Source organism: Sceloporus occidentalis, unplaced genomic scaffold (genome assembly GCF_023333645.1).
Source record: "Sceloporus occidentalis isolate IW3139 unplaced genomic scaffold, rSceOcc1.0.p SCAF_167, whole genome shotgun sequence".
NCBI classification, from domain to species: Eukaryota; Metazoa; Chordata; class Lepidosauria; order Squamata; family Phrynosomatidae; genus Sceloporus; species Sceloporus occidentalis.
The window spans coordinates 1,145,419-1,162,247 of NW_028317147.1; the positions used below are offsets into that span (position 1 = coordinate 1,145,419).

At 37.0% G+C, this 16,829-nt stretch overlaps 1 protein-coding gene across 1 annotated transcript in view; it reads left to right on the forward strand.

The window, feature by feature from the left end:
* Positions 1–16,829, forward strand: part of LOC149279408 (follistatin-related protein 5-like) — a 283,960-nt gene that overhangs the window by 254,109 nt on the left and 13,022 nt on the right. Inside the window, exons 12-14 of the mRNA XM_089501225.1 lie at positions 1,992–2,018; positions 13,102–13,220; positions 15,264–15,413. Of these exons, the coding sequence (XP_089357351.1) occupies positions 1,992–2,018; positions 13,102–13,220; positions 15,264–15,413 (296 nt within the window). The remainder of the gene's footprint in view (positions 1–1,991; positions 2,019–13,101; positions 13,221–15,263; positions 15,414–16,829) is intronic.

Consider the following 16,829-nt stretch of genomic DNA (forward strand, 5'->3'; position numbering starts at 1 on the left):
AAAAGCCATTTTCTTATTTTAAATTTTCTGCTTAACGTCCCAACTAAGCCACACCGGTTTCAATTTGTTTCTTTTATATTTGTTTCCTAGTGGTACATACTGAGAAGTGTACCCTGCTAATATTTTTTTGAAAATACTCAATTTTTCCTCAGTATTTTTACCCCTGAAGAGTTTTTGCCAGTCAATAAGTTGTAAAGCTGCCCTTATCTTATTGAAATTGGCCTTCTTAAAATTATACGTTTTAGTATTCCCCATGGGCGATTTCTTTTTTGAGTTTATTTTAAAAGAGACCATATTGTGATCACTATTACCCAAGTGCTCCCCCACTTGAATGTTAGACACAAGATCAACATTGTTTGTTATCACCAGATCCAAACAAGTATCCTTTCTAGTTGGTGCTTGTACCAGTTGTGACATGAAGGTGTCATTTAACAGGTTCAAAAACCAGGATCCTCTTGCAGAACTACTAGTCCCTCTATCCCAATTTATGTCCGGGTAATTAAAATCTCCAATAATTAACGTGTTACCCAGCTGTGCAGCTTTCTCAATTTGCTCTAACAGCTGCTCTTCCTCATCATTATTAACATTAGGTGGTTTATAACATATCCCAACCAGTAGTTAGTTTCCTTTTTTTTGCCCCAAGTTGATATCTACCCATAAAGCTTCCACAAATCCCGTGTCGCCTCCAAGATGCTTAATATTTGACTTTAGCTCATTGTTAACATACAAGCATACTCCTCCTCCCTTCCTGCTTTTTCTGTCCTTCCTATATAATGTATAACCTTTTACGTTAACTGCCCAGTCATGGGTCTCATCCCACCATGTTTCTGTTATGCCTATTATATCATATTGCTTAGTGTATGCTATTGCCTCTAGTTCTCCCATTTTGTTATTTAGGCTCCTTGCATTAGCAAGCATACATTTAATATTACCCTGAGTCTCTTGAATTTTATGAGAATTTTTATTAATACATACCTCCTCTGTTCTGATCTTGCCCCTCCCCCCAGTGATGTGAAAATATGAACTGCCCTGCAAACTCCTGGTTTAAGAAAATACCTTTAAATCATGAGGTCTAATTGGTATGACAGCAGTATAGAATACTCAACTTCTAGTTTTTAGCATTCAGAGATCTTTTAATGTTCAGTTCTTAAGCACCACTGACTGGCCAGGTTTTAAGGATACACTTGCCTCATCACCAATGACTGTGACTCAACCTTTATTAATCTACATGTGAGTAACTTGTCATATCAAAACAATCAAACCTGTTGGCAGAATCCAGTGACTAGAACTACCAGTCTTGGGACTGATAAACAGACATGCACAGTGGGTGACACCATGAATCTGGCGGTGCTGTATATACTTTTTCTATTTTCAGAAATAACAGCTTTGTATGATGTTATTCACTTGCATCTTAAGATTTCACACATAAATGTAAAAACATCCCTGTTTCAAACTTAAATATACCGGTTGAAATATTAAGCGCAAAAGTTAAAAAAAAAATATTAATTATCACAGAGGTAAACGGACCTCAAAATCAACACCAGCAAACAAAAAGTGTTTCCACAACTGGCTTTGCCGTAATGGCTATATCGGCATAGAATGACATCAGTTAATTAAAGGCACAGTTAGAATGCGGAAACAGCACACACTGTGCTTTGTTAATGAGATGTGCATGCTAAGTCTATGTTTGAGCAGTTAGCTATTGATTTTTGGATTTAAAATTGATCTTTGCGTTATGAATTTTACTGGATTTGAAGGTGATCTTTGGGTAAAGAAAAACTATTTTTCTCAAAAACCTCTGTATGTCTGTTATAGAAAACAGATTGTGATGTATTGTGTATTGTATTGTAGAGTGTTAAATATGCAGATCTTTTCTAATGGTAAATACAATTAAAATATTTATTTCATTATTTGAAGAAAAAATATTGTTTCGCATGTCCACGAATTCATCTTTTTCTTTTGTGTGCTTTTTCCTTCTCTACATGCTGCAGTTTCCAATATAATATGGCGAAAAGAAGGTATTCATATTTTTCTTGTTTTATTTTGTTTTGTTTTTTCATCTTTCATGACTCCTTACATGCATTATTTATTTTTATATATTTGTTCGATATACATATGTCTACTGTTTAATAAATGCCACTCTTAATATTTTTATTTACACAATACAGTTTTGTATTGTACTGATAATGCTTATTAATATTTCATTATTGTAGTATTAAACTGAGCAAAGGATATTTAAGAAGTTTTAGGCCAGGTATTAAAACTGGGACGGATTAATGCTGTAGGGGAACTTTTAGAAAAATTTTCGTCTCGTGCTATAAGTAATAACATGATCTGCCTATATAATGGGGTTCTTGAAACATAAATTATATACTGAAATATATATTATATGTAAAAGAGTATTCTATCCGATAAAGTATTGTAATGTATTTTACACGTGTTTGCCCAAGCAGTAGCAGAAGCAGGGATAAGTTAGTCGTACCAGGACAAAAACCAAGGTCGTGATCAAGGACAAGCAGCTACAGGTTCAACAGTGTTAAACAGGCACAGGTCCAGGCGGGAAGATCTGAAAGTCATAAAACAGTAGGCAGGCCTATATAAAGCTTAGAATATACCAATGGACAAGGGGGAACAGTGAGAAGGCACAATCTCTTCCTCACAATAGTACTTGGGATCCATTTTTACATAAGCCTGGGAGGTTGTTGGTGGATAACCAAACTTTGTCTCCCATGTAATAAACAGGGTTCGGTTATCAACGTCGGTAAGGTGCTCTCTTCGATAAAGATTGAGCTTAATTTAGGGTGTTCCACAGCAATGTAAAACAATTAATAGTCACAGTCTTTCAGTAGTGGAAGGAACAGAGCAATTGATCTGTGTGCCAGGAACAGTGGTAGGGTGATATCCATAGTTAGTGGAAAACCTCTAAAGTTTGGTTTGTTTCCATCTTTGGATGGAAAGCAGAATAGAGAGAGCATTGGATTCTTAAGCCCCGACAAAAAGTCTTCAGGTGTCATAAAACAGAGGTGGGAATCTTGTCAAACTATCTATTTGACAAGCAAATCTGAAGCTTTATCTGCAGTTGGTACAACTCAACAAGGAACAAATTGTGCCTGTCCACAACCACCGTGATAGCAGAGTACTCTTGAGAAGGGGGCAATTCTACAATGAAGTCCACAATGACATCCTCCTAGGGACAGGATGGTATGAGTAGCGGTTAAAACAAACCCATTGGTTTCTGATGTAAAATCTTATTATGGGAACAAGTGTCACCTGTCTGTACATAGGTGGTAACAGCTGGGTGAAGGCTGGGCCACCAAAAAGAATGGCTGACAAGATCCAGGGTCTTCCTAACACCCCCATGACCAGCAGTGGGAAGGTCATGTAGGTGATGAAAAATCACAGAATGAAGAGCATCAGATTATATATATACATGAACTCTTTTAAGTTCCTGTGACTGGATCAGGCCTTATGGCATGGTGGTGTCTGGGTAGTACTTTATCTAATAAATCAGCAAGAAAATGGCCAGTTGGAAGTATTGTCTCCTAAGAAAGAGTTGCGTTTTCCTCATATAGGTCTTGTCTGGAGATCTGTCTTTCCATTTTTGAACACTGGTTGATACGTAATGTATAACTGGAAATGTATGAAGAATAGTGCCCATCATGCTTGCGTGGGACATAAAAATTTGGCAGAATTGAGATATTCTAGATTCTTATGTTCAGTGTATCATGTAAATGGGTGTCGACCGATATTCTTCCAAGGTCATCTTGATGGCAAGAAGTCCACAATCTCCCATGGTATAATTTTGTTCTGTCAGAATTGGTCTTTTTAGAGAAAAAGGACACAGGATGTATCTTCCCATTAAATCCTTGTCTTTGAGATAGATCGTTTCCACTGCAGTTTGGTGGTTACTAACACGCTTTTTTAAACTACACACGTTCACGTAATCTGGTTAGTGTCAAGTGGTTCCTGTGCTCTTCCAAGGAGGTAGAATAGGTGAGCTTATTGTCCAAGTATACTTCAACAAATAGATGCAGCATATCTCGGAAGATATAATTTATATAATTGAGAAAAGACCATATGGCATGACAGTATATTCGTAATGTCCATATAGAGACCCTAGAGCACTTGATATGTGTGTTGTGCTTGTGTAACCAAGGGAGCCCGAGTATAATTAGAAATAAAGGGGACTGGACTATGTCAGATGTTATTTTTTAGAGACAAAATTGTCTATAAAGTGACGGGTCTGGATTGAATTGGTCAAGCAGCAGCAGAAGCACGAAAGGCCTATAGGATCTGTGAGTGGTACCAGGGCAAAAATAAGAGAGTGGTCAGTGGTCCAAAGGTTAGGGGCCGGACGCGATAGCTTCAACAATGATAACCAGGCACAGTATGGTGCAGGTGGCAAGATTCATGGTTAGAAAACAATTCAGAAGTAAAAAACCATAGGCATGCAGATATAAAGCACGTAATATGTTGTAGATGGGCAAAGGAGAACAGTGGGAATTACTGGGGCGTTGGTATAACCAAGCACTAAAGTATTTGCTTGGTGCATTTTTGTTATCATGTTTTGCTTGCCCTTGCAATGTTTTACATTTACTATATTTTGTAAGGACTTGTGTGCCATGTCCTGTACACATGCCGTACTGTGAGTTTATATATAGTCATGTAGAGTCATGCGAAAAAGAGATTACGCTGTATGGTTTCTATGGACATAAGAACAATCATCTGTTCCTTATCAGGTCAAAAAATTAGGTAAATGCAACCTCCGATGAACAGCAGCACATGACATATTACACCGTGTCATGATTTATTCAACAAAACTGGAGAAGCCATGTATGATAAACTAGGTACACCTTATGATTCGACAGCTTGTAGAACCACCTTTAGCACTAATAACTTGAAGTAATCCTTTTCTGTATGGCTTTAGCAGTCTCTCACATTGTTGTATATGAAGTTTAGCCCAATCTTTTTTACATTGTTGCTTTAGTTTGTTGAGGTTTGCGGACATTTGCTTATACGCAGCTCTCTTAAGGTCCTGCCACAGCATTTCATCCTGGTTGAGGTCTGGGCTTTGACTGGACAGTTGCAACACCTTTATTCTTTTTTTCAGCCATTCTGATGTAAATGTCCTGGTGTGCTTGGGATAATTGTCCTGTTGCATGACCCAATTTAAGCCAAGCTTTAGCTGTCAGACAGATGGCCTCCTATTTGACTCTAGAATACTTTGGTATACATGGTTATGGTCGACTCAGTGACTAAAAAGTTCCCAGGTCCTGTGGCTGCAGACAGAGCCGGCCTTAGGTGTTCTGGCGCCCTGTGCGGACTACTCCTCTGGCGCCCCCCCATCCCAAACAAAGAAAGGAATAAAAACTTGTAACAAAACTTGTAACAAAACCCCAATCACTATATACTACGCCAAACATTGATGTGGTCTAGGCCTACCACTTAATTGTCTGGCTTAGTAGTAGGGATGCACCGAAACGAATTCTGGACTGAAACCGAAAGTGCAGCATTTACCTGGCCAAAACTGAATATGACCCCCCCCAACACCATAAAAAATCTAACACTTTTATTTAAAGTCAGTAACACACCAAAATAGGAGAAAACAATTAAATAATATTATATATAAAGTCCAAAAATAGTTACCGGCACTCCAGGGACTTTCCAAATAACCACACAAACAACTTCGGTTTTCAAGTCTATATGTATCATATATATATATGATTAACAGCAATCACATTCCTATCATGCCCAGGCATACCCAGATTCCAGGATTTACTCGCAGACTTGGCATGATAGGAGTATGATTGCCCTATCTACCCCTTCTCACTCTCTTCTGCCGTATCTACCCCTTCTCACTCCCTTCTCCCTATCTACCCCCTTTCCCCTGTCTCACTCCCTTCTCCCTATATACACCCTCCTAACTATCTACCCTTTCCCTCTTACCTTTCAGGAGTCCTGCGGTGGGGGTGCAAGGCCTCTGCCTCCCAGCTCTGCCACTGTATGGAACAGTATAGAATGATGGGAGTTATGATGTACTTTTAGAGCATAATTAGATCATGAAAAAGACATTGGAAATGGTACAGCATAACACCCATCACTCTCACACACTTACCAATCCACACATATACTAATCCACACGCATACCAATCCACACGTATACCAATCCACACGTATACCAATCCACATGTATACACTAATCCACACGTATACCAATCCACACTTACCAATCCACACACATACCAATCCACACATACTAATCCACACATATATACCAATCCACACACATACCAATCCACACACATACCAATCCACACGTATACCAATCCACACACATACCAATCCACACGTATACCAATCCACACATATACCAATCCACACATATACCAATCCACACATATACCAATCCCACATATATACCAATCCACACATATATACCAATCCACACATATATACCAATCCACACATATACACTAATCCACACATATATACCAATCCACACATATATACCAATCCACACATATACACTAATCCACACATATATACCAATCCACTCTCACTGAATGCTTTCCTACCTTTCCTCTTTTCTCCTTACAGCTCCTTTTCCTCCTCTTCGTTCTTCTTCTTCAGTTCTTCTGTCTTCTTCCGGGTCAGAGGGCACGGACAGCGGTGGGCGCGGCTTCAGTGTTGTGCGCCGGGAACAAACCCCGGCGCACAGCAGCTGTTGCCGCGCGGATCACAAGGGAGCGGTATCGGAGGTCTTTAACAGACCTCCGGCTCCCTTGAGTGATGTTAAGCCGGGTTCAAGGGAGATCCTTGAACCGGCTTAAAATCACTCAAGGGAGCCGGAGGTCTGTTAAAGACCTCCGATACCGCTCCCTTGCGAGCCTGCTCCTCCAGCGGCGGTCGCACAGGTCGCACACCCCAAAGGCCGGCCCTGGCTGCAGAACAAGCCCAAATCAGCACTTGAGTGTTTATATGTATTCAAAAGAATATCTATTTAATAGTGTGTATATTTTTCCTGAAAAAGAGCATATAATTTGTGTGGGTGTATTAAAGAAATGGGAAGTCTTGATTAAATCAGTTTATAGTAAAAATGGCAAGAAAACCTTGGTATGGAAAGGGTTAAATGGACCTGTTGTTGGCACTGTACATAGAAATGATTAAGCACAGCGGGGATTCAAATCTTATTGGAGTACATAGTATATTTTAAAGCTTTGAAGCATGGCTCAATCGGTATTGGAATGAATTTACTCCTTTACTATTAAATACCTCTATTCGGTATTTTAAAAAAGACCTAAATTGTTTCAAAATGTGTTGTTTTTTCAAAAAGGGTGATTTCAAAGTACCTGTTTTTACTGTGCATATAGCAGTGAGCTAAAAAGAGAATTTGAAAGCTTATGATTAGCCTGTGTAGGTGTAACAGTTTGTTGCCTTGCAAATTTCCATGAAATATTGAACTGATCACCAAAAATACATGGCAAAAGTGAATATGAGAGAACCACACTCTCTATAAAGGAATAACAAGACAAATAGCTTAGTGTAGGAGAAAAATGTAAAACCTGTGATATAGTTTGATAGAGTTGTTAGTAAGTAGAATTTATACGAGTAGTTAATAGACATGTGCATTAGGATTCCTCTGAATTTTAATGAATTTTGCTAAATTCATTAATTCATGCATATTTCCAAAAATGAGGAGGATAAAGCGTAGAATTTTCGTTTGAAAATCAGAGTAAAAACAAAAAAAGTTTGTTTCCCAAAAAAGCCCTCTGGATTTCACCTGAACCAAAAAATACAGGAGACAAAATTTGTTGACAAAAACAAAAGGGAAAAAAAGTATCCAGATTATTTTTGGCCCATGTGCCCAAGTCTAGTAAGCCATCTTGAAATTCAGACATTGCTGTCAATTCATTATTACAGCTATACAATCAGGACTAGATATTGCTACCCTGGGATCTTCTGAGCAATTTTCTGCTGACTTTGTGCAATTACTTTGTGACTTTATATCAATGTACCAGGAGCAAATAATACACTGTATTCTAACTTTGAACCTTATTTTGGCAAGGAGAGCAGTGCAGACCAAAAATAAACTGACATTGTTTGTTTGAAACTTGAGCCACCTGTCCTTTTGCTCTGATTTTTTTTTTTATGCATGCTATTTCAATGACAGCAGCCTGTCTAGCAGAGTAGTAGAGCTCAGAGGATGACTATAACCATGGTCCCTCCTTCACCAGTCAGGAAAGAGGTGACTAAATGTGGTCTAATTAATGGTTATGGCTGTGATTGATGGGTCAAACAACCTGTAGGAGTTTTTCCTTATTTTTTTTCACTCTGGCCAAGCAGCATTTACAAGGGGAAGGGAGAAGCATTAGATTTGTAAGTCTACTGAAGCCACTTTAACTCATCGGTAGTAACAGTTACAGACTGATGAGAGTTGGATTGTGAGAGAGTTGGATTGTGAGACAGTGACAGCTCATATACAATACTGTAAGTTAATTAATAAAGTAATAATAGTTTATTTTAGTGCAGAAAATCTACTAGTGTGGGTAGGGGCATAACTAGAAATCCCAGGGCCTTGGTGCGAAAACTTTACCAAGCAACATGTCCCACAGTGCCACCTTTGCCCATAAATAGGTTTTGAGTTCCACTTGCCCCAGAACAGCTTATCAGTGCCCCCAAACAGCTTATCAGTGCCCCCAAACAGCTTATCAGTGCCCCCAAACAGCTTATCTGTGCCACCTTTGCCCCCAAACAACTTATCTGCACCGTCATTGCCCCTTGCTCTTCCTCCAACATACACTACATCACACATATTTAAGCACACATGCTAACACACACTCTTACTAAAACTCACTAACACACGCTTACATTCTTAAACTCATTCTTACATTTCACCGCAGCAGCACATTACGTATTGTTGAAAAGCAGACATGATGATTGGATCCAGTTTATATTTCTAGTATTTCATAACATCTTAACTTTAATAAAACCTATTGTGTACAGTATTAAAAATATATTTCTAATTAAAAGGATGAAACTTTTTAAAGTATTAAATACATGCCTTTTATTTCACAGCTGACTCATTGCAAATAGCAAGAATTTGCTGTAAATTTAAATGCTTTTTTCCCATACCAATAATTATTATTACTAGTCAATATCAGATATTTCTGAACTGGTTAAAACATTCTCTTAAAGGTGAAATTAGGAGATATATTTGTAAAGGACAATCAAATGCAATTATTATCCATTTACTCCATTCATTTGTAATTTGCCTAAAAGCTTTTAAATAAAGTGTCTTACTGATTTACCATAGCAGCTTATATCATGTTCATTTTATCTACCTAAACTGTACTGTAATAGTTTCATGTAAATATTAAAGAGCTTAGCACCTTGTATAAGGTCCAAAAGCTGCACAACTAAATGCATGCAAAAAAGCACATGTTGTATAGAAGTTATTCATTTTGTATAACCTTTCATCCACACAATGAGGCAAAAATAATGATAAAAATAAATAAAGAGAAAATGTTTCATAATGTAAACAGGTCTCCTTTGGTACAACTGTTCTATAGAAAATGCACCACATTGTTTAGCAAATACATAGATTCACTGAATCCATTCCACCACTGTGGGGAGCTTGCTTACGTGATATTGTCCAAAGGCCCTATCCGTTGCAAGAAATTATTGGAACAGAAGCGTACATTTCTTATTTCCTTGCAATTTGCATGGCAAGAATAGATTTCCCATTGAGTGCATGGCTTTCCAAATAACAAATAGTCAAAATTGACAAATTTGGTGCAAAAAAAATGTTGGCGCCCCCAGGAGGGTGTGGCAATATTGCTGACGGCTACCCTTAACAAACATAACCCTTCTAACTGCATCCATTTTCTACTCCACCTATTTGGGTCACCAACTTCACCATGTAACATGTCACTTCCCACAGTGCCAGCTTTGCCCCCAAAAAGTTAGTTGGTGCCATCTTTGTCCCCAAACAGCTTGTCAGTGCCATTTTGGGCCCAAACAGCTCGTCATTGATATATTTGCCCCCCAAATAGCATTAGACTAAATGTGTCAGTGATATCCGGTGCTCTGAATTTAAAGAAGCCTCTGAGCTAGAGGAACAAAGCTGTAGCCACTGTAGCTCATTTTTGCAACCGAGGCAAGAACATAAAATTGTGCCCCAACTATATCTTTACTGAGGTTATTTTGAGGAAAGTGGATAAATAAATAGCAAGGAAATTTATGATATTAGAACTGCAGAGTGTTAAAAAAATAATAGTAAAACAAATTTCCCCAAACCCAGTGATTTATTCACATTTTGACACTGAGGGTGGTACAGCATAACTCCCATCAATATATTCTGAACCTGATGGTGGTACAGTATGACTCCTATCAATATATATATACTGTATATTCTGAGCCTGACAGTGGTATACCTCAACTTCCAACACCACAACCACAACAGTGAGGGTGGTACAGTGTATCTCTTATCATTATAGCAAGATAGACACAGATAGTGGTACAGCATATCTCCCATCACTACATACTGAGCCAGACACTGACGGTGGTGCAGTATAACTCTCAATATCACATCAATATATTAATATCACTTTTTATGGTGTAAACAAAGTTTGAATCAAAAGACTAACGGAAAACTACCAAAGTATGATCAAGTGAAAAAAGTACATTAATATTCACCGACTCACATAGCAGGCAAAGATCATAAATCGCACACCCCAAAGGCCAGCCCTGGCACTCAGATTGCATTCACAGGACTTGCCCCAACACCCAGATTGAATCCACAGGACATCCTGATCTCCCAGATCACACTCATAAGACTTTCCACAGCACCTAGGTTGCATACACATGACCACACAGCACCCAGATTGCACACATGGGACTTGACCAGCACCCAGATTGCATCCACAAGACTTGTTGAGCACCCAGATTGTACTCATAGGACTTGATCAGTACCCGGATTGCATCCACAGGACTTGCCCCAGCACCCAGATTGGGCTCAGAGGACTTGTCCCACACATTTTTCTAATTCACTTCAGCTTGCTGAAGTCCTGGGGTGTGTACGTGTGGCTTCACTGCTGAGCATTGGGATATGATGTCATATTCCAGCGCTCCACATGAAGCGCCGCCACCGCAACTGAAATGGAGGGCTTCCCCCACCGCAGTCAGGGCAGCTCCGAGGTGGCAGGGAGCAGAGGAGATAGAGAGGCGCTAAGCCTTTGCTGAAAACTTTTTCATGAGCGGCTGCTCGTTGCCCCTCTCGCTCCTTGTCGCCTGGGTGCCATGCCCCCGGCCGTGACCTTGGCTATGAAGATACATGTTTAAAGTGAGTATGCTTTAAGATACATTTTCTCCACTCTCAAGTTTTATCCACTTGTGGAAGTTCTATGATTGCAGCAACCCTTTGGATTTATATATGTGTGAAGACACAGGATCACCTTGTGCTATACAGTATAGTAAGAAGAGTAACCTTACCCAGAATCTACCTATTGATACCAGTCAGTCAGTGGCAACATGCATTTAACATGCATTGCGTTTGCCTTCTACAGCTGGATTTCAGACAATCCTTCTCAATTTGGTGAGGCAATGTTTGTCTTTTGGCTTGTGCAGTCCTGCTTAAAGGAGCTCTCCAGTGAGCCTTACCAACAATTAACACATATTAAAGTACATTGTAAGTACTTGAATGTGCATTTCAACCTAAACTAAGTTAAAACATGCCTTTAGAAGAAACTTCAGCTCCAGAACTGTAATGCAGTGACCCCTCCATGGTCTAGTTTTCATGCGACTTCAGCCAATCATTGGCAGGAAAGCCCTCTCATTGAAACCAATGTGCTTTCCACACATGCAGATGGGGATCTCATGGGAAGTATCAACACTATCCAGGGCACAGGGAGAGGAGGGTGTTAGGGGTGTTCTTTTGTCTTAAAAATAAGTGGCATTTATAAATGTATATACACATAAAGGGAACCTAAGTACATTTGCACAGGTTTTGGATACAATTTAAAAAAAGTGATATTTTTATTTCCTTAGTCCATGTTCTTTCCCTTTATTTTTTTTCTAATTTCTGGTAAATCTCCCTTTTCTCCCCAGGGTAATCCAGTTACAAATAAATAAGTGTAAGTAAGATCAAGTTGCTTTTGTGCAGTCCTCCCCTGGGCCTCATGATACCAAAAACCTGGTTGTGATGACTTGTCCAGCTTAAATTTAATCTCCCTCGCTGACAGCATTAGTAGGGCACATTCCACTTAGAGAATTCCTGAAAGCCTGTTGAGATAATCTACCTATTGTTTTTACTGCAATTGAAGCATTTAGAAACATATATTAGGCCGATAATAAAACAAATTTCATGAAATATTTGTATTTTTTCCATATTGTCCCTCAATGAGTTCATTTTGTTAAGGTTTAGCAAGATAAATGATTTTCTTTTAGTGATGTATCTATGACTGATTCAAAGTAAGTCCTTTGTGCACAATAAAAGTATACTTGTGCACACAAATGTCAGGGAATGCTATCTTATGAAATTTAATTTACTTTTTTAATTCTAAAAGTGTGTGAAAAAATCTGTTTGATGTCAGTAGAAATGAAATACTGTTTCAAATTCTACCTTTAATTTCTGAAGGCTAAAATGTATTGTGGTATCGATATAATACACCATGATAAATCAATTAATGAGATAGAGATATAACATACTTTTCTAGTGACAAAAATAATCAATATGTTGTAAATTTACCAATTTATAATTCATGTGTGAAAAAATAAAGTGCAACTAATCCTTTTATTACGGAAATGTTTTCACTTTCATGTATGTTTTTCTTATTGTAAGTAGTTGCATGCAAGTAATTCTTTATTAAGCATGTGCACTGTTTTTTTATCTGTCAACTTTTATTTTGTAGGAAAGGATGTCATTCTTCTCCCATGTTCAACACTTACCCTTATGTTTTGGACAAGGGCAGGAGAGAGAGAAAGTGCCTTATCTCATAATTTGCAAAATGTCAATGTGAATTCAAAACATGGTTTTAGGTTATCATTTGCTGTATAAAGGCATTATGTAATCAAAATTGGCATTTTATATTGTTTCTTTTTAAGGTCTCGGGATTGGAAATTTGTTTTATGTATTCAACAAAGATGGAATCAAGGTGATACAGCCTGTAGAATGTGAATATCAGAGGCATATAAAAACCAGTGAAAAGATCCTCGGAACCCAGGTAATTACGCACTTAACTGTATAAGAGGAGATTGAAGCATTGTTAAGCTTCTAACCCATCTGATGCTTAGTGGTGTCGTGTGCTCAATACACTCATTCAGTAAGGAGTATGCCTTTTTTAAATTTGACTCCAGGATGGACATTTTACATTTTGAGAACTTGTGTATAAAGTTAGCATTATAAATTGTCAAACTAGAGGGAGTTCATCTGGGTAGATTCTTTACTAAAACGATTACCATAAAGTGGTGATAAGAACATAGCTGTTCTACAGAATTAGCTAGCAGGCTAGCCAGATGCTTAAAAAAGGGCATTGCACCAATAAGGACCTGATCTGGTCTTTTGATATTAAGAATAATCAGGACAGTAAAGCGCAATGAGTATATATTGTTTTAACACAGTCAACAACATTTAAATAAATAGGAAACAGTGAACTAGAATTAACATGGCAATCTATGAAGCATCTGGCTTTGAGCAATAGCTGTTTTGTTTCAATTTGTTGTTTTCACTTGGTAAAAATAATTCCAGTTTTGATACCATATGCTTAATGGTTTCCTATGAAAATGTATTGCTCATTTCAGTTTAGTCATCATTACTTTTGGTTTTAGCTACTTTACATTATTCTATGGTTCTACAGTTGGTCGTACTCGCAAAATATGTTGTCTCTGATAGGTCTAGGACAAAAGGACAAATGTAATGCATCACCAGGATTATATTTTATATATGTTATAAATGAGCAGAAAAAGGTTATACCAGCTTTAAAAGTTTATAAAAATTGGTGTGATTAAAGAGACGTGGAGTACTCAAAAAGTACAACCTCAGTTCATTTTCTATTTTTCACTTAAACTCCTAGGTATCTCTGTATTATATTAGCTGATTAGGAAGGGGACACACTAGATGGAATGTTGTGGTGGGTAGTGAGAACATAGCCGACCATAATTCATTATAATATATAACTATTTTGCTAGTAAAAATATTTGTAACAGTTAAAGCTCACTGTTCTCTAAAAAAAGGCAAGAGAGCAAAATGTCCAACTCTGTAGTCTTACTGTGACATAAATTGTTTCTGAAGTTAAGTGACACAGACAGAACTAGGATAAGTTAAAGTATGTTTTTATAGGTTATACTAGCAGAATAATATCATTTATGATAGCAGTTACAGAACCAAAATAGTGGACAGCAAACCTGCGAAGATGAGTTACATCTCAAGATCCCCATTGTCTGTACAAATTAAAGTTTTATTGCCCATTCTGGTAGCATTGTACTAGATCATTTTGGTTCATTTGGGAGTGCTTATGTAGCTTGAAATTCCTAGTGGACTTCATTGACTTACTGTCAAATTACCTAGGTGGAATTACAAGTACGAATCTGAAGAAAACCTTGATATTGCTGTCCCATTGTGTCCTATTTCTCAATGTATGTTTTACTTTTAGATTGCAGTTCGGCTGAATGAAAACATTCAGTATAAAACCTGTTTTTTTCTGTATTTTTTTTATCACACTTTCGCCATTTCTCTCCCTCCTCTTTCCTCTGAATTCTCTCCCAAACAATGTATATTAAGACACAATACACATAATATTGGTTGAAATGGCATAACTGTAGCATAGGTTCTCTTACTTCTAATGTTTGCTATTTTAATAAATGACATAGTATTATGGATATAGCTATAATATGCTAAAAATAACATATGAAACAATTTATAACAAACAAATTAGTAGAAGAGTAGTTTGCAAAAGGCAGATCATGCAGTTGAGGTATCAGGTTATCAGTGAGAAACATTAAACTGGTGATTTTTTTTTGAGCAGCAGTACAATAGAGATTTATGTCCATTGATCTCCAATTATTGTTCGGGGTCTATTCATTGGTTTGAAAATAAACCTTTATAGAACCACAGGGACCTATTGTATTATAACATATATATGAGCAGTGGTCAGTGCAGTATTGTTTTATTTTTTATGTATTTCCTTAATTAAAAAATAAACCTTTCCTTTTTAACAAAAAAAAATATGATGGAAAATTTTGCTTAATTTCATGTTGCTTTAATAAAGGATGAAGTTTGTCCCCAAAAAGAGGGTGAAGAAACACAAGGATGTGTATGGGCATCTGCTGTCAACGTGAAAGACAAATTTATATATGTGGCTCAACCTACTTTAAACCGCATTCTTCTTGTTGATGTTCAAACACAAAAGGTTGTGCAGGTAAGAGATCGTGTTTATTAATGTTACCAGTTGTTATTTTTTTATTTGATGTATTCTAGGCCAAATATGCTGAATCTCAATTTTATCAAGTTTGTATAATATTTGTGTATTAGCATGTAATTTATTACATATAAGTAGTAGAATGTGTATTTATTTAAAAATCACAGTATATATATATATATATATATATATATATATATATATATATATATATATATATATATATATATATATATATAACAAAAATGTAGGTCCTAGCACACACCTAGAAAGTGAAGTTCTAATAGAGAAAGGTCCTGGAAGGGAGATATGTAGGACCCAGCACTCTGCAAGGTGTGTTCCCTTTAGGCTCACCTGTAAGTGATAATTGGTATTGAGTCAGCTAGACAGTCACACTCTGGGCTGAGAGGATATAACCTACATTGCTTTAACCCCTTCATGACAGGGGTTAAATGGCTGATTGTATTTTTATACCCTTTGTGACATTGGCTGTTTTAACATTTCAGCTGTGTTTGTGTTTTCTTCTTTTCACATTTACTATACCAACACAAGTTATATATTGTTGTTGTTTTTTCAGGACAAGAATGGATTTCTTTAGATGTCATTATTTTTATTGTATCATATAATGTACTTTAAAGAAAATATGGTGAACATTTGAAGAAAAAAACAACACCTTTTCTGACTTTTACTTGAAAAAATATAAAAGCTAATGAAAAAAACAGCAAAATCCATTCTTCTATTTGTCCTGAGTTTATAAATATCCAATGTTTTTATGTGTTTTTGCTTTTTTTCTGCATGTTAAATGGCAATAATTACAAGTAGCGTTTTGCAATTTCAAAACCATTTTTTCCAAATCAAACCATATATTATTGACAACTAGACACCCCATGGGTGTTCAGCAACATCTCCTGAGTACAATAATACTTGTTTGGGGACTTAAAGGGCACATTTAGAAAGTGTGGAATTTGGAAACTTGGAATTTTGACATCCTATTTGGGACATATTTGAAGCTGGCCAATTCAATTTGCCCCTTCAAACAATATATTTTGAGAACTAGACAACCCAGAGTAGTTCTAGTTTTCAAAAATATATGGTTTTCTGGGGTTAAATTGCATTGGCTGCCTTCAAATACATCCCAAATAGCACATGGGGCAGAATGACCAGATTTAGACAAAAATGGTTTTGAAATAGCAAAACGCTGCACGTACTTATTATCCCTATAACTTGCAAAAAACCCAAAACATTAAAACATGGGGTGTTTTTAAACTCAGGACAAAGAGTAGAATCTATTTAGCAGTTTTTTTCATTAGCTTTTGTAGATTAGTAAAAGATTGTGCAAATATAAGTGAGAAAAGGTGCTTTTTTCCAATTGTTCATTATATTTTTTTTTATTTTTTTTTAGGAAATTAGATGATA